The 19,052-nt window shown below is 36.9% G+C and overlaps 1 protein-coding gene across 1 annotated transcript in view; it reads right to left on the minus strand.

Moving 5' to 3' along the window:
• LYST (lysosomal trafficking regulator) overlaps window positions 1-19,052 on the minus strand; it is a 221,106-nt gene that overhangs the window by 109,129 nt on the left and 92,925 nt on the right. The window contains exons 11-17 of the mRNA XM_011935733.1: window positions 18,149-18,258; window positions 15,284-15,710; window positions 11,744-11,888; window positions 10,264-10,437; window positions 6,065-6,225; window positions 5,008-5,198; window positions 1,245-1,490 (exon numbers count right to left, since the gene is read on the minus strand). Of these exons, the coding sequence (XP_011791123.1) occupies window positions 1,245-1,490; window positions 5,008-5,198; window positions 6,065-6,225; window positions 10,264-10,437; window positions 11,744-11,888; window positions 15,284-15,710; window positions 18,149-18,258 (1,454 nt within the window). The remainder of the gene's footprint in view (window positions 1-1,244; window positions 1,491-5,007; window positions 5,199-6,064; window positions 6,226-10,263; window positions 10,438-11,743; window positions 11,889-15,283; window positions 15,711-18,148; window positions 18,259-19,052) is intronic.

A 19,052-nucleotide genomic window follows, 5' to 3' on the forward strand; every position in this document is an offset into this window, starting at 1 on the left:
ATTGGTGAGGAGTTAAAGGGCTTTTGATTTTAAAACACTAGGAGAGAATCTATTCAACTAGACAGTAGATTTAAAAAATATGAAAAAGGAAGAGGTGAAGAAGAAAAGACAGATTACAGAGCATGGGGGATCAAATGCTAACAAAATATTTGTAAGAATCCTAACAACAACAAATGCTGACATGCTTCTTATTGCAAAATTAATCAAAGATGCTTCCATTAAAGAAAACTTGGCCGGGCGCGGTGGCTCAAGCCTGTAATCCCAGCACTTTGGGAGGCCGAGACGGGCGGATCACGAGGTCAGGAGATCGAGACCATCCTGGCTAACACGGTGAAACCCCGTCTCTACTAAAAATCCAAAAAAAAAAAAAAACTAGCCGGGCGAGGTGGCGGGCGCCTGTAGTCCCAGCTACTCCGGAGGCTGAGGCAGGAGAATGGTGTAAACCCGGGAAGTGGAGCTTGCAGTGAGCTGAGATCCGGCCACTACTGCACTCCAGCTCGGGCGACAGAGCGAGACTCTGTCTCCAAAAAAAAAAAAAAAGAAAACTAGATAGGGAGACTATGAAAACCTGATAATGTTGCAGAAGTTATACTTCAGGATAAAATGAAGATGGCATTCCGAGGATGAAGGAAGATCAAAGCTGCTTTAATTAAACAGGGATGTGGACCCAGAGGAAGTAGAAATGCACTATTTGTGCTCCCTAATATAGGTTTCAGCAATCCCTGAAATAGTCTATAATTACTGTCTACTCTGCATCAGGACAGATAATTAAATGATTTATTCTAAAATGGTATGTATGGCCTGAGTCAAACTTTATATTTCTCCTTTTTGAAAAAACTCCAAACCCAAACAAATTAAAGTTTTGTTGTTTTTTTTTTTAAAAAAAAAATACTTGCTGACCCTTAGTTTTTTCCTACGCATTGGAAACATTTAAGGAATAAAAGCTTCATAAATTTATTTTTAAAAGTATCCTCCTTTCCATTTAAAATCTTGTACATTTAACATTTAATTGTACTAATTGCATTTTTGGTTAATAGAAAACTTCTAAAATATTCATAAATTAGAAGAAACCTGAATCATCTATGGCTGAAAGCTTAATAACATATTTAATATGTAATTTTTTATCTTAAAAGTTTAATATAGTTGAGTGTAGTTTTTTCATGTGGTCCAAAAGAAATCCTTTAATTTATCAACAATAAATAAGTCATTTCTCTTTAGACAAAACTATAACCAGTGATTCTTACCCTAGCAAAGAGAAAAACAAATATACCAGTTCCACCAATTTCGTGCAGAATGCCTTGAATGGTTTTATATTCAGTAGGCTGAAGATTCTTTAGATCATGAGGTTCTAATAAGATGCTCTGAACTTCTTTTGAGCTGAAGGGTCTTTGAGAGAGTTGGGTTTTCATTTGACCTTTAAGTCTAATCACCGGCTCATAGATGGTGTACTGAGCAGGACAGTAAGTTGTATAAACAACTGAAAGACTTTCCTGAAACACAAATATTTTCATTCAGTAATGACACAAAGTTTAAAATGCAAGCTATCAACTAGCAAGTAAGTATTTCAAAGTGAAAACACACTCAACTGATCCTTTTCTTTGTTTAGAAAACAACAGCTACTACACTAAACAAAGATAAACATTAGAAGCAAGGCTGTTTCCCACAAAGCAAATGATCAGTGATTTATTTAGCAGTGATCAATTGTATAGATCACACCAAGGTTGAGAAGGATTCCAGCTTTGCTCGGTTTAGAATAAATATTAAATTATGCTATTACTACTAATATCAACTAAGTCTTAAACCACACTTATTACATACCAGGCACTATTCTAAGTACTTAAAAATACTGGGAACTCAGGGTCAGGTCAACTTTTCTGAAATTTTTGCTTTGCATTTGCTCATGGGCTGACTATTTATTTAAAGGCAACTCTAAACTAGATTTTTCTTTCTACTGGAATAAAATTTCAGATTGTCAATGGTCAGCACACCTAACTAAAATAAAATAGAACTTCAAATATTTCTCCCAGGCAAAGGATAGTTTCCATCAGTGTGGCTCCCTGTCAAGACTCTCTAAACTATTTTAAAAATTAAAGTTAATTTTAAATGCAGCATGTATGTTTTTCTTAGAGACAGGGTCTCGCTCTGGCACCCAGGCTGGAGTGCAGTGGCATGACCATAGCTCACTGCAGCCTTGAACTCCTAGGCTCAAGGGCTCCTCCCACCTCAGTCTCCCGAGCAGCTAGGACTTACAGGCACCTGCCACCACATCAATTTTTTTTTTTTTTTTTTTGTAGAGACATGGTCTTGTTATGTTGCAGGTTAGTCTCAAACCCTTGGCCTAAAGTGATCCTCCTGCCTGTGCCTCCCAGAGTGCTGGGATTATAGGTATGAACCTTGGTCTGGCCCATAGTGTACTTTAAGGTGGTTTTAGTGGTAGTGGATGCCAAACTCAGGCTCAGGAAATCATATAGATTCAGTGTCTTCTCTCAGAACTGGATGGGGGCCTTGTGCTTTGATATTTATTTATTTATTTAATTTATTTATTTCCAAGACCGAGTCTTGCTCTGTTGCCCAGGGTGGAATACAGTTGCATGATCTCAGCTCACCGCAGCCTCCGCCTCCTGGGTTCAAGAATTCTCCTGCTTCAGCCTCCTGAGTAGCTGGGATTACAGGTGCATGCCACCACACCCAGCTAAATTTTTATTTTTAGTAGAGACAGGGTTTCACCATATTGTCCAGGCTGGTCTCAAACTGGCTGGTCTTGAACTTCTGACCTCGGGATCTGTCTGCCTCAGCCTCCCAAAGTGCTGGGATTACAAACATGAGCCACTGTGCCTGGCCTGAGGTTTATTTATGACCCACAGCAATCAGACATGCCATCCAGTGTATCTGTGCACCAGCTAAACCAATTATACTCTCTGTTGTGTATGATTATGCTGGAAAAGCAAAGTTTCAAACCTGCAGTAGTTTCAATCAGAAATCTGACACCACACTCTGACATGAGGGTACCATATCTTTTTTTTTTTTTCTTTTTTTTTTTTTTTAGACAGAGTTTCACTCTTGTTGCCCAGGCTGGAGTGCAATGGTGCATTCTCAGCTCACTGCAATCTCCGCCTCCTAGATTCAAGCGATTCTCCTGCCTCAGCCTCCTGAGTAGCTGGGATTACAGGTGCCTGCCACCATGCCCAGCTAGTTTTTGTATTTTTAGTAGAGACAGGGTTTCACAATGTTGGCCAGACTGGTCTCAAACTCCTGACCCAAGGTGATCCGCCTGCCTCGGCCTCCCAAAGTGCTGGGATTACAGGCATGAGCCACCGCGCCCGGCCAAGGGTACCCCTTCTCCCTGACCATTCTTTCACAAACTTGTAACTCCGAAATCACTAAATCGGGCTTAAAGAATTTGCTCTCTAAAAATAGTTTTCACATAAAACCCTCAGAATTTTCATTCATGATAATTTATGTTGAGTTTTGTAACATATATGACCTATATACTGTTCAGGAAAAATAAAAGGATTAGGGAAATTTTTCTACGAAAACAAATGCATTATCCGAAAACTACTGAGTTAAAGTTATTACTTGAACAAACATCTATGTGAGCTCCTCAATCTCCCTAAGGCAGAGGTTCTCAAAGTGTGATCCTCAACCAGCATCAGCATCACCTAGGAACTTATTAAAAATGTAAATTCCAGGGTCACACTTCAGACCTACTACATCAGAAGCTCTGGACCAGCAATCTATATTTTAACAAGCCTTCTGGATGATTCTGGCGCACACTCAGATTTGAGGAACCATTTCCCTAAAGGATGTTTTCTTAATGGTGAGACATTTAGGATAGGATCATTCTTTGTTGTATAATAGCGTTCATGTACTGTAGAACATTTAGCATCCCTGGCCCTTACTACCCAATAATTACTGACAACCACATCTACCCTCCCCACAACTCAACAACAACAACAACAAAATACATTCCAAAACAGTAGTCTCCTTCAAGTAGGAAACATCTGTACTTCTCACAAGAAGCAAGAGAAAGAGGAACCCAGTTTCGTGGCCAGATCCACCAGATTTTAGTAGATTTTCTAAGACTACGAAGGCTCAGTTTTCTAGTTGCTATAACAAGAAACCTCACTACTAGCTCCTAAATTGTATACCAGTGAACAAAATACTGGAATAATATATAAAAATCAATAGAGTCTCATGTAAGCAGAATTAGCAATACTTTAAAAGCAAAATTCCTATTTGTACTGATACTAAACAATACGTTTTTTAGGCCAGGCATGGTGGCTCATGCCTGTAATCTCACCATTTGAGGGGCTGAGATGGGAGGATCGCTTGAGGCCAGGAGTTTGAGATCAGTCTGGGCAACGTAGCGAGATTCCATCTCTACAAAAATTTAAAATTAGCCTGGTGTGGTGGTGCCTGACTGTAGACCTGGCCACCTGGGAGGCTGAGGTGGGAGGATCATTTGAGCTCAGGAGTTCAAGGCTGCAGTGAGCTATGATCACACCACTGCACCCAAGCCTGAGTGACAGAGTGAAATCCTGTCTCTTAAAAAAAAAAACAACAAAAAATAAAAAAGAGTAGGTTTTCTAAGACCTGAATATACATAACTAAAACTAACATTATAAATGGGTATTATTTATTTAAAGTATGGAAAGAAAATATAATGAGCAACATTTTTTAGGAGTATGTTAAACTAACGTGTTATTTTCACTGTATCATAACATTTTTTCTGAATAATTAGTAGGTATAAAATAAACTAAACTGATAAACTTTTTATGGAAATATAATTTCAAGGAAATGGAGACATAAATATAAAACCTGAAACAAATTTTGAAAGAAGGTCAAAGCGTTTCAATTTTTTTCAGAAAAAAACATAATTCTAAGAAAGACAATGTTAAGGAACCATATGAAAATCTTTAGAAATCTAATTCATAACTATACATTTCAATAAATACACCTAAATACAGTTGTTACTATAAAATTAAAACTTATAAAATTAAAACTTACAATTAAGAGACCAATATCCACATCTTTCTTGGTCATAAAAAGTTCTCTGATTTGTTCACATCGCAAAATTTCTTTATTAATATATTTGGAGTAGTCATTCACTGGCTTGCCATACTTACATGGCATTACAGATGTATGGTTGGGCCCACAAGCATACAGATAAAAGGCCTCTTGTGAACCAACTTTAGCTCCTGAATAGCAGAAAAATAAAGTTAGTTATTTAAAACACTCTAACCAGAATTTTTCATAAAAAGCAAGAAACCACAAGTTATTTTTTTAGCCAGATTCTTTCAGCTGTTCACTATATTTTATGAAATTGATAAAGCCTCAATTTCCAAATTGGTGTAATGAGAAAATAACCTATGCCAACTATGATGGAAGATGAATTAACGTATATAAAGTTAATCGTGAAGCTTTTAATTAAATCATAATATTTCTATTTGCTCCTTAGCCAGAAAACAGGTTTTCTGATTTATTTTACTTTTTTTTTTTTTTAAATAATGGAAGCTGTATCTTGGTAAATTCCATTTCTAACTAAAATTTGAATCAATATCTTTATTCCTTCCTATTTAGTCAATAAACACTGTCTGAATGCTATTATGTATCAGGTTTAAGGACATATTTTTAAAAATCATATATCTCATTTTTCCCTAAAATTTGATATTTGTATAAGAAATAATAAAATTATAAAGGAGACAACCAAGATAAGTTTACTAGTAATGATACTACATTATCCAGTATAAAAAAATGCTAATTTAATATGAGCTTTTCTTTTTTGAGGGTAGGGGAAATACATTTTTATATTAAATGTATATATCAATTGTAAGACACAACTAGACTACAAAAATGTTAAAATATTTTAAAAGTATATCTTAGAATCTTGGAAATACAGTACTTATTAAATACAAGTAAAGGAACAGAGATAGATATTTTAGCCAGGTTAATTTACTTAGTTTAATATTTGTCAACTGAGAAAAAAATTGGAAATGTTTCAAAGGAAAAAATCTCACTCTGTTGCCCAGGTTGAAGTGCAGTGGTGCAATCATGGCTCACTCACCATTGAAGAGAAGCAAATTTCCCAGGTCCCATTTTCCAGCCAACTGCAAAAACTCTTCTTGGGATGATAAACAATGGCCAATCATGCAAAATGTTTTATTGCTATCAGATGACAAACTTGTTTTTCTTGGAAGCATAAAATCCAAAGTAACATCAGGCTTCCTACATTAAAAACAAAGTTAAAGCAATGACTTTAGGAAGTACTAGTACTAAGTATTTTTAAAGCATGAATATTTAACAATGGGGAATTCTTCAACAATTTTCTTGGGTCATTACCAGCTGACACTGGGGCATGAGAGGAGGGCTAATTGCTTGTCTCTTGGTCAAAGGTGCTGCAGAAAGAGGGGAGCCAAACAGAGATACCTGATGATCCCACAGCAGGCCATGGGAAATGTGATGAGACATTTGCTGCAAGTTTTCTCTGCCATTTGACTTCTGCATGTGCACCTTCCTGGTTTACAGATACAAACCAACCACCTCCCCTTAATTTTGCCAAGAAGTCTTCCATCTTGACAAACAATTCCAAAAATTGGAATCCATAACATTCCAAAAATGTTATGTCATCTATGAGGCCTCTGAAAACTAATCAGTAAAAACATAACTTCTTCAAAATTTCTTCTGTCTAGCCACTGAAATGTCAATGCTTTCTGCATTTTCTGTTTTCTTAATGCTAAGTGATTATGCAGCTTTTGATTAGTCTCTTTTGCTTCATGGATAACAGTGAAGGAATGCTTACAAAAGACAGAGTTCTGGCAAAGGCAAAATAAGGCTTTCTCACAGAAAGGCACACAAAGCAGGGAAGACTTCATCAACTAGTGAAACCACAGAGCTCTACCCCTAGTTTAGGAATGTTTTAAACTCCATTTTAAGATAATGAGGGTAATCTATAAAGGCAAAGTCTAAATAAAATTTGTAAGATGAAGACAGGATAAGCTAACATGGGTAGCTCTTAATGAGAAATCCAACTTTGTATATATTTATTTTAAAAGTTTTGCCTAAGGCTCTCTGTTTCACATGTAACAGATAAACTTAACTATTTTCATGGTTTTTTTTTTTTTTAATAAAGGAAAGATGTGAGATACGTTCAATGACATACTTCTCCTTGACCAAATAAATGGCTGTGACTGAAACTCCTCTATCGCCATCTAGTGGCATTATGACTTAAAATAGTTCTAAATTTTTTATTTTAAAAAATAGTCTTTCAATGAGAACACATGGACACAGGGAGGGGAACATCACATACCAGGGCCTGTCAGCAGGTGTGGGGGCAAGGGGAGGAAGAGTATCAGGACAAATACCTAATGCACGCGGGGCTTAAAACCTAGATGATGGCTTGATAGGTGCAGCAAACCACCATGGCACATGTATACCTATGTAACAAACCTGCATGTTCTGACATGTATCCCAGAACTAAAGTAAAATGAAAATATAACAATAAAATAATAATAAAATAGTGTTTTTAAGGGTGAATGAAAACCTACTGCAGGATGAATGCAAAATGAATTAAACAAATATTAAGTATCTACTATGTGCCAAATATTTCCGCCATATTTGTAAGCTGTTAACAACTAATAGAAAGTATTAACTCATTTTCAGTATTGTTACCTTATTTTAAAAGGCCTTTTCAAATGTACTCTTTTAGAAATTCTTTTTTTTTTTTTTTTTTTTTAATTGAGACAGGGTCTCGCTCTGTCACCCAGGCTGAAGTGCAAGGGTGCAATCATGGCTCACTGTAGCCTTGACTTACTGGGCTCAGGTGATTCTCCTGCCTCAGCCTCCCAAGTAGCTGGGACTATAGAGGTACGCATCACCATGCCCAGCTAATTTTTTTATTTTTAGTACAGACAGGGTTTTTCCATGTTGCCCAGGTTGGTCTTCAATTCCTGGGCTTAAGCAATCCTTCTGCCTCAGCCTCTCAAAGTGCTGGGATTACAGGCATGAAGCACCATGCCTGGCCTAGAAATTATTCTATAGCTTATAAGGTGATGAAGATATTATAGCACCAAGTTTAAGTCAACAGAATAAAATATTTGTTCTTGGTCACTTGCTCTGTTAACCAATGAAATTAACTTGTGCCAAATAGCAAACAATTCTCTCAAAGGAATGTAGACCTAAGTGGGTGGGTAAAAAAACAGAGTGATGTGTGAATCAAGTGACTATGCTTACTAATTTTCAGACTGTCCAAAATAAAAATCTAATCTCTCATTCTGAACATGTCTAATAGTTAGTTTATGGTTCCTATACCTGTCAGTTGACATAATTCAGAAAAAGGCTGCAGGGGCAGTAAAGCATAGGGTTTGAAAACATGGGCCCTCCCTAGGGTCAGAGTTTAGGTTAAATTTTCAGCTCTAACTCTTACTTGTGGCATGAGTTTGGGCAAGTCACTCTAGGTCTCAGTTGCCTCATCTGTAAAATTTGGATAATAATATACCTACTTCATAGTATTGCTGGGAGGATTAAATTAGGTAATCTGTATAAAGTGTCTAATGCAGTGCCTGGCACATGTTGAAAGCTTAAGAAATTGAGAGGAGAGTGTCTAGGAGGAGAAAGGGGCTCTCTACTTACAACTCCAGCCCCAGCTCTATCTGATTTAACTGTAGGTTCTGGAAACAAATTTGCTGATTGGCTACAACTGCCATGGCAGGTGTGAAGATGGAGACTGTCACAGACTGTATTTTATTTGGAATATGGAACATGGAAATTAGGGTTCAATTACGTATTTTTACATTTTTTTAAACGAACACAACAAAACTGAACTCTTAATTTTATTTCCAAAGCATGTTCTTGCTTGTGGCAGACACCATGGACTCTAAAGCAATTCACAAGCCCCTGTTCCCTGTCTCCCTCTATTATTGAGGCTGGACAGCTATAAGCAATCAATTGCTGCAGCCTCCTGCAGCGATGCCCTGTCCTCCACTTCAAACTGTCCTCCTCCCACCTGCACAGGGCAAGTTCCGTCACCTCCTTCAGGTCTCAGCTTTAATACCCTGTTCTTAGATAGGCCTTCCCTGATCCACCCATTGTTAAGTGTCAAACTTGATATTTTCTGTCTCAGGGTTTTAAAGCATGGGCCTCACAGTATTTGTCATCATTTGCAAATATTCATTTAATTGTGTTTGCTTGTTGTCTGATTCCTCACCAGACTGTGACTCCAGGAAGGCAGGGAATACTGTCCATCTTGTTTACCACTGTCCCCCAGGCCTTATTAATATATCAAGTGCTCAAAACACTGTGATTCTTCAATAAATGTGATGAATGAACAAATGAATGAATGAAAATAGGTTAATCTGTGTTAAGGGTATGTTATTTCCATGGTCTAATCTACTTTGAGGGATTTTTGACAGAATTATATTATGTATATAAAGCATCCAGGAAAAGATCTGCAACATAATAAGTATGCAATATATTATGTTCCCTTTGATTAAATCTAGACTTCTCAGCTTGGCATTCAAAGCCTGTTAAGTAGTCTCACCATGCCCATTCTTTTGTATTTCTCATTATTCAACTTAAACTCATCCAACCAGCTTAATCCTCTACCATGCTACATTACGTTTCGAATTCTCATCTTCTTTCATGCTACTTCATTCAATGCAATACTTCCCAATGCTTACAAATTGAAGATACCTTATAATTCCTACAGGCTAAAATTTTACATTATGATATTCCACAAGACGTTTCTTATTAACTTGGCTCACAATTATCCTATGTGGTAAAAATCATACAGTACTCTCCCTGAATCTATCACTTGGTATATTTCTAGCATTCTATCTGAATCTATCACCTTATACATAGGCTAGTCATTCTAATTTCTTTTGAAAGTCTAATTTCCTTATTAGCCACTTAATTTAAATAATTATCATGGCTTCAGTTTTACAATATATGGGCTTGCGGGATGAAATTATAGATTCTATTCTTTCATATATAGTTACACATAAATGTCTAAATTTCTAGGTATCTGCATGCTCCCCAAACCCAAATATTAATTTTCAACAGTCACTTCTACAGGAGGCTTATTTTGCATGAAAATGACCAATAGGAAAGAAAAGTCCAACTCTGACAGATTTGTAAGTTAAAGTACAGTAAATTTTATTGTAGTAAAAACCTAGAATTTCCTGTAATCTGTTTCAGAAGTTATAATAGACTAATGAAACGTAACATTGTAACTGAGATTGACATGCATTTCCTCAAAATGCTTCCTACCTCTGTCCAGAGACCCATATGGAGATTTTCCCATGAATCTTCTTTTTCCCTTGGGGCTGCTGTAAGTAGGTGAGTACTAAATGTTGCCATTTGCTTGGGAGGAAAATATTCTCCTGTGATTCAACCTGTGCTAGTAAAACAGCTTTCATGTCATCATTTGAATCCATGCACACACTATAAAAAAAGAGAAAAGGCATAGGCTGAAAACATAAAAATTCTGACCTCAGTATTTAACACATATATAGTAACTATAATTCTAAATATTTAAGTAAGATTAAAAATCAGTTCTATTTTTGTTTAAGTGCTTGAAAAGTCAGTAGGTCTTCGTTTTATACCATAAGCTACTTAGTTATTCTATTATTACCTCAATTCACGAACTGAAATAGATTAGGTTCATTGGCTGGTAGTCATAATTTAGGCAATAATTTTCAGAATTCAGTTTGTAAAAATATATATATATCACTACTATTTATATAGTCATCGCTCATTTAGAAATTACAATGTATTATTTGGTTCACAGAAAAATTAATATAAATGTCTAAATACCAGACTGTATTGGAGGTCTAATCTACTTTGTGGAATTACTGAAAGAATGAGGAGATAATGTACATAAGGCATCTAGTAATGTTTGTAACGTTTACAAGGTATGTATTCCTAAATAACATACTGGTTTGTTTAGATTTGAGTTTTAGACAAATAGTATCATACTATTCATACTCAATACAAATAAAAGACCTGTATCTATACTACTTAATAAATGAGACAGTATAAAAGGACAAGATAACAAGGAGAACCCAAGCTTATCAGGTAATAGCTATTAAATATATAACCCACATGGAAAACATATGTTTGTTAATAACACCTTAAGACCATTACAATCTGATAGAATATTTCCATAGAATAAGATTTCAATAAGTATTTGATCTAAAATCTAACAGAGAATTAATGTATTTTATTTATTTATTTATTTTTATTTTTATTTTTTGAGACAGTCTCACTCTGTCACCCAGACCGAAGCGCAGAGGCATGCGATCTGGGCTCTGCCTCCCGGGTTCAAGCGATTCTCCTGCTTCAGCCACCCAAGCAGCTAGGACTACAGGCATGCACCATCATGCCTGGCTAATTTTTGCGGGTTTTGTTTGTTTGTTTTGTAGAGATTGGGTTTCACTATGTTGGCCAGGCTGGTCTCAAACTCCTGACCTCAGGTGATATGCCTGCCTTGGCTTCCCGAAGTGCTGGGATTACAGGTGTGACACCACGCCCAGCCGAGAACTAATATATTTTAGACTTTACGGATTTTTGGATAGAATAATATACTATTACAAAAGTGGTATTAATAGCTGTTAGAATGTATATATTTTTAAATGAGACTTTTTGTTTTGCTATAATGAAATTTTATTAGCAGATTTCACATTAATGTCTCTTACATAAATTATTTAAATACATTATCTATTCATGGGAGGCTGAGGATAATCAATACCGAAAGATAAAACTGGCATTGTGGGGATCAGCCCACACTTGGATCATCAACGCTTTGGATCCCAGTGAAATTACATGAATACATCCTTCTTCTATGAGTCTTTCACCAGGATTTATATACTCTGCACCTTCCGGTCTGTCGCTCCCTATAAGAAAAAGATGTTAAAATGATCAGTAAAATGGTTCATAACAATTGAGTAGAAAAGTGAATTTACAGGAATACAAAGCATGTTTGTTCATTTGTAGTAGGTTACCTACCCAGAATGTCTGAGCCTGATCTGTTCTAAACAACCATATTCCAGAGCATAGATGTTAACTCCAAAAAAGCACAAGGGATGAAAAATGGTGATTCAGTACTTTAAAAGTTATTAAATGTTTAAAAATGTATAATAACTGGCTGGGCATGGTGGCTCAAGCCTGTAATCCCAGCACTTTGGGAGGCCGAGATGGGCGGATCACGAGGTCAGGAGATCGAGACCATCCTGGCGCACGGTGAAACCCCGTCTCTACTAAAAAATACAAAAAAACTAGCCAGGTGAGGTGGCGGGCGCCTGTAATCCCAGCCACTTGGGAGGCTGAGGCAGGAGAATGGCGTGAACCCGGGAGGCGGAGCTTGCAGTGAGCTGAGATCCGGCCACTGCACTCCAGCCTGGGTGACAGAGCGAGACTCTGTCTCAAAAAAAAAAAAAAAAAAATGTATAATAACTGAGGACAATTGTGGGCATAACCAGACTGCTATGTGACAACCTATTACAATGTGTACCAAGCTTCTTTCTTCAGCTGGATTGCGTCACTATGACTTCCCTGACCCTGGTCCAGGGAGCACACATCACTGTCAATGTGTGTTATTGTCTCACACTACCAAAAATCATTCTAGAATTATCACATGGCATGATTTTTTAAAATTTGAATTCATATTACAAATTTTAAGGAAAAACTCTAGTGTTTGAATATATTCATAATTTATATTCCCTGGTGAGTGGTCTTTGAATATAATTGCTAAGTGATTCAGAATCTCTAGTGTTTCTTTAAGGCAAGCTAGGGTAAATGCTTAACAGGTTTGGGCTATCTGGTTATTCATCTTGACTCCTCTTTCTCATCTTTCAAAACACAGCACTACCTGAAGATGTATGATGATCTACTTGTCATTATAATACTTGTGACTTTATGTAAAGCTATGTTATATCATAATACAAAATGCATGTCCAAAGTTTCAGACTTTTAAAGAACACTACTGCTTATTAGACTGCATACATATTAGTTGCTATTTTTCAACAGGTAAAACCATGACTGATGTTAAAAAAAAAATACTCCCCGTAGCGATGACAATAGTTTTTAAAAAGAAGAGTTAAAGTAACTGATTATTTTGAGGCTACTGACCAAGATATAAGATGTATAGAGAACTCATATCTGACATGAAATTTTAAAAATGTTCCATACCAAATATGAACTTGTACAAATAAAACAGTAGGAGAAAACCAGTGTGTACCTAGGAATTATAGAGTAGGAATATTACAAATATTTAACTTAATGCTCACAACCATCTTATAAAGTAAATATATATAGGGTGACAGAATTGAGGCACTGAGAGGTTAATTTGTCCAAAGGCATCAGTTAGAGGTAAAAGATTTGGTATCACAGCAAAATATTCTTTATCTCTCTTCAAAAATTTTTAGATATGTCTACTATTTTTAAGTGTTTATACAAAATCATCTTTCTAAAATATGTTTTCTAATGTATCCTTAAAATAAAAAATTAAGAAAAACTTTCTAATATTTACTTTTCTCAGGTCACTATGTACATTTATTCATTTTATAAGAGACTGTTTACATTGAGATTGCCTCCATTAAAACATGAGAAGGCAATCTGCATAGCTTATAGTATAGTAGCAATGTCAAGGCTCTGGAATTAAAAACAGGTGGGTTTCAATTCCTTTCCATCACTTACCAGCTATATAATTTGGTCATGCTACTTAACTTCCTCTAAAAATACAGATAGTATGAGCACTTACTAACTTGTTAATATTAAAAATGTATATAGAAACAGCTGAGCAAAGTGACACACATACAGAAAGCACTCAATGCACATTAGATAGCATCATAATAAATATTATCACATGTAGAGCTATCAGTTCTTAGGTGGCAAAATTCAATCCACAACAGAAAATTCTAGTGAAGGCATAGTGTCCTAAAACAGAGGTTCCACTGGATGAGAAAGATTTGTGGAATGAAGAGCTAATAATAATGAATAATGAAAGATTTGTGGAATTGAGGCCTGCGTCTCCATGTACATATAAAACCCTAAACATCTGTCTCATCCAGTCATTTCATTCATTCCATAGGCCTTAAGAATTATCCCACCTAATTCACTTTCCATCACCATAAACTGTTTTTCAATGAACAGTTTTTTTCTGCCCTAGTCATATGAGAAACAAGGTGCAGCATAACAGCAATTCTTCAGTTAAAGAAGGAACTGGAATGAAATTTATTCTAATGTTGGAGAATGGCTGATGCATTTAAACATTCTGTGACAGGAAGTAGGGGAGGGTCACTGAGGTAAGACATGGTATGAGGAGGAGAACTTGAAATAAAAGAGAGAAGGAAGTTCACAGGCTGGATGCAGTGCCTCACACCTGTAATCCCAGCACTTTGATAGGCTGAGGCGGGCGGATCGCAAGGTCAGCATATTGAGACCATCCTGGCTAACACGGTGAAACCCGTCTCTACTAAAAACACAAAAAATTAGCCAGGCGTGGTGGCACACGCCTGTAGTCCCAGCTACTTGGGAGGCTGAGGCAGGAGCATCACTTGAACCCAGGAGGCAGAGGTTGCAATGAGCCTCAAAAACAGAAACAAAAACAAAAAGCAGGTGACTCACACCTGCAACCCTAACACTTTGGGAGGCTGAGGCAGGCAGATCACTTGAGGTCAGGAGTTTGAGACCAGCCTGGCCAACATGGTGAAACCCCATCTTTACTAAAAATATAAAATTAGCCAGGCATGGTGGCCGGCACCTGAATCCCAGCTACTCGGGAGGCTGACGCAGTAGAATCGCTTGAACCCGGGAGGAGGAGGTTGCAGTAAGCCAAGATCGCGCCATTGCACTCCAGCCTAGGCAAAACTCTGCCTCAAAAAAAAAGAGAAAGAAAATGAAATGCAGACTGTCTAATAGGGGCTGGGAAATAACAGAAAGAAAAGCAGCTATAGGGTTTTATCCTTTTCTAACATCAGGAGCCACCCTAATCCAGTAATGGGACCAGGAAAGAAGTTCCATAAGGAATTCTAGGGGCTGATGACCCCAGAAAAAGTTGTATATGTGGTGTCCCCTTCACCCCTATAAAAAACTAAAGTATCTGTAATGGAGATTCAAGGCTATATGACAACTCAGGCTTTGATAAGTCAGGACCTACCATCACTAAATAAGGCATTTAAGGTGAAGAACATGTTAACAGTGTTAAGAACACTACTACATTTTTACTGCTCAAGGAAAATTACAGTCTGAAAACTCTTCGTGTACAAATCAGATAATCCTGTCATCATACCTGTACCATCAAAGCTGCTATCTGGTAAAATTAATGATTTGTTTCTTTTCTTTATGCTTTTTCCTTTTTCTGCAGTACTCTCAGCTTCATGGATACACTCCACATTAAACCACAGTGAAACACTGAAACCTTCTGATAGGTGTGGCCAGCAGTTTTGCCCCAGCAACGGCAGGTGGACTGGGGCTATGTGCCAAGATGAAAGTAGCCGATGGGGAAAACTCTCTCTATCAGCCTCTTTCTTGCTCCGTGAAACTCGTGCTCTTCTCAATAAACCCATGGCCTTACTGTTTAAAATCCCAGGATACTTTTGTGATGAAACACTGTTGCTTAGATTCGGAGTGTGCAGTAAAGGGAAGGTTAGATACTGTGAAGGGCTCATAGTAGTATCACTTTCAATAATTTTCAGAATACCTAGAAGAAGAATTTTCTAGAGAAAAGGAAAAACAAATGAAACTTTCTAATCACGTAATAAAGTACATAATAATCTTGAAATTTACATTATAAATGAAAATACAAACATACCCATACATATCAGTATTCCTATTTAAATACTTTCTATCTCCCACATCTTTAAAATTTTCATTTTTTCATAGCTGAGATAAAATATGAAACAGATTTCATTCTTTTTTTTTTTTTTTTTTTTTAAGACAGAGTCTCACTCTGTTGCCCAGGCTGGAGTGTAGTGGCGTGATCTCGGCTCACTGCAACCTCTGCCTCCCAGGTTCAGGCTATTCTCCTGCCTCAGCCTCCGGAGTAGTTGGGATTACAGCTGGGATTACCCCCACGACCCCCAGCTAATTTTTGTACTTTTAGTAGAAACAAGGTTTCATCATATTGGCCAGGCTAGTCTTGCACTCCTGACCTCAGGTGATCCACCCACCTTGGCCTCCCAAAGTGCTGGGATTACAGGCATGAGCCACCATGCCCAGCCTTCATTCTTAAAATATGTTATCTTTTGTGGTTAATTTGTTAATTTGTTTCATGTTTAGATTTTTTTTTTTTTTTTTTTTTAAGACAGAGTCTCACTCTGTTGCCCAGGCTGGAGTGTAGTGGCGTGATCTCGGCTCACTGCAACCTCTGCCTCCCAGGTTCAAGTGATTCTCCTGCCTCAGCCTCCTGAGTAGCTGGGATTACAGGTGCATGCCACCACGCCCAGCTAATTTTTGTATTTTTCGTAGAGACGGGGTTTCATCATATTGGTCAGACTGGTCTCGAACTCCTGACCTCAGGTGATCTGCCCGCCTCGGCCTCCCAAAATGCTGGGATTACAGGCGTGAGCCATGGTGACCTGCCTTAGATGTTTTTTTGTTAAAATTTTTTTATTTTTAATTTTTGTGGATACATAGTTGGTACATATATTTATGGGGTACCTAGATTTTTTGATACATATTTAGATTTAATAGTTATGATTTGGTTTTAAATTTTAAATTAAAAATAATACTTATATCAAGAATCATTTCTACCAACGAAAAATGTTTATTTCTAAGTAAACTATGGTTCTTCTCCCAATTATTTTTAAATCAGAGATATAACCAGAGACATTACATATTCTCCAGATTTCTGACTTTAGAGCATGACTGTCTTCATAAAACTGAGTGTTCAATTACTTTCCAATTTATTTCACACGATTTTTTCATATCAAGTAAATTTTCTTTCATCTGTGTTTAGCAAACTGAAACAAGGTTTTAAACTTTTATTTATATTACAAGTTTTTGGTTAAACTGAAATGTAGAATTTATAGAAAATACAAGAGGAAATGCACATTTAATTAAAGGCAAGAACAATGACTAAGGAGAGAGAAGGAAAAAAATAAAAAAGATTAACCTAGTACAATGTCCTATTCATGCTTAAAATAACACCTGATGTTGATTATGATAATGACAAATATACTCAGAAGAAGTAATAAAAAAGCATTCCACAAATATAGCAGCCAGTTTTCAATGATCTACACTAGTGGTTTTTAACCCATGTTCCACAGAGCTCCCTTAGGAACCTTGGGACTGGAGCAGGGTGATAAAGTGCGCAGGGCTCTGGAACATCCAAATCCCACTATGAAACAGCTCCAAAGTTTTCTCTCTTATTTGCTTATGCTTCTAGTCAAGGTTTCATTATAAAAATGGGTTTCCAGGCCGGGCACGGTGGCTCAAGCCTGTAATCCCAGCACTTGGGGAGGCCGAGACGGGCCGATCACGAGGTCAGGAGATCGAGACCATCCTGGCTAACACAGTGAAACCCCGTCTCTACTAAAAATACAAAAAAAAACTAGCCGGGCAAGGTGGCGGGTGCCTGTAGTCCCAGCTACTCCGGAGGCTGAGGCAGGAGAATGGTGTAAACCCGGGAGGCGGAGCTTGCAGTGAGCTGAGATCCAGCCACTGCACTCCAGCTCGGGCGACAGAGCAAGACTCCGTCTCAAAAAAAAAAAAAAAATGGGTTTCCTAGCAAATAATAGTTTAAAAGACACTAAGCCACACCAATGGAAAGGGGAAGTGTAGACAATAACTGAAGAGTATAGTGGATAATAACCTTTTGAGAAGGATAATCCCTAAGATGGTTATAACTATTTACAATTAAGTTCTCTTTAGTAATTAAAATTATTCAGCCTTTCTGAAGCACAAAAATTGGGGATGGGGTGGGTAAAGAAAAGATAATCTCAGTGATATGTCTGGTTAATCAAAATTGAAGTGAAATGGTTAAAATATATGCAAGTAATTGAGCATTTCATACATAATAACATGAAATTGACTATACCAATTGTCACATCAAAAGAGCTTAGTAACATTTCTAAATAATTAAAAATACATTCTATTAAAAATTATAAGTGAAAGAATTTATCAGTGAAAAATGTAAAAATTATAGAATATTTACTGTGCAAGGAGATTTCTCCAGAAATATTCTCAAAAGAAGGGTTAGCTCTTCTGAACATGTTCTTGAACTCATCAAAGATACCAAAAGATCCACCAATACTTTCTGGCATGCTAAATTAAAGAAAGAGGAAAAAAATTAAGGCTAGTACACAATTAGAGGAACAAATGAGCAATTTCACCAAAAGAGCTAAAATACTATTGTCACTTTTTGAATGGATTATAAAAAATCTAGTATAGCAATCACAAAATTTGCTGAAGAAATAGCCATATAACTAAATGTAAATCAACCAACCAACCATCAAAAACAACAAAAACCACTTTTCTTTTTAATTTTTTTTTTTTTTTAGACAGAGTCTCATTCTGTCACCCAGGCTGGAGTGCAATGGCATGATCTCAGCTCACTGCAACCTCCACCTCCCAGGTACAAGTGATTCTCCTGCCTCAGCCTCTCGAGGAGATGGGACTACAGGCACGTGTTACCACGCCCAGCTGATTTTTGTATTTTTAGTAGAGACAGGGTTTCGCCATGTTGGCCATGCTGGTCTCAAACTCCTGACCTCAGGTGATCCATCCGCCTCAGCCTCCCAAAGTGCTGGGATTACAGGTGTGAGCCACCGTGCCCGGCCGGCATGAGCTCACTTTTCTTAAAGATTAATTAGCTACAAGTAAACTAAGGGTATTCTTTAAAGAAGCATAAATCAATATAATATTTGTTAAGCTAATACTTCTATATCATAAAATAGTCTGCTAACTTCTAATCTTGAAAATGTTTAAATTATATCTATCACTTTTTAAGTACAAAATTAGATGACAAATAGTGGAAATATTAAAGATGCTTTAAATACTTAAATATCAGCAACTATTTAGTTTGAACATTTTCTTTATTCCATCATAGGTTTAGCATA

The sequence above is a fragment of the Colobus angolensis genome, unplaced genomic scaffold, assembly GCF_000951035.1.
Source record: "Colobus angolensis palliatus isolate OR3802 unplaced genomic scaffold, Cang.pa_1.0 Scaffold148, whole genome shotgun sequence".
Taxonomy (NCBI): Eukaryota; Metazoa; Chordata; class Mammalia; order Primates; family Cercopithecidae; genus Colobus; species Colobus angolensis.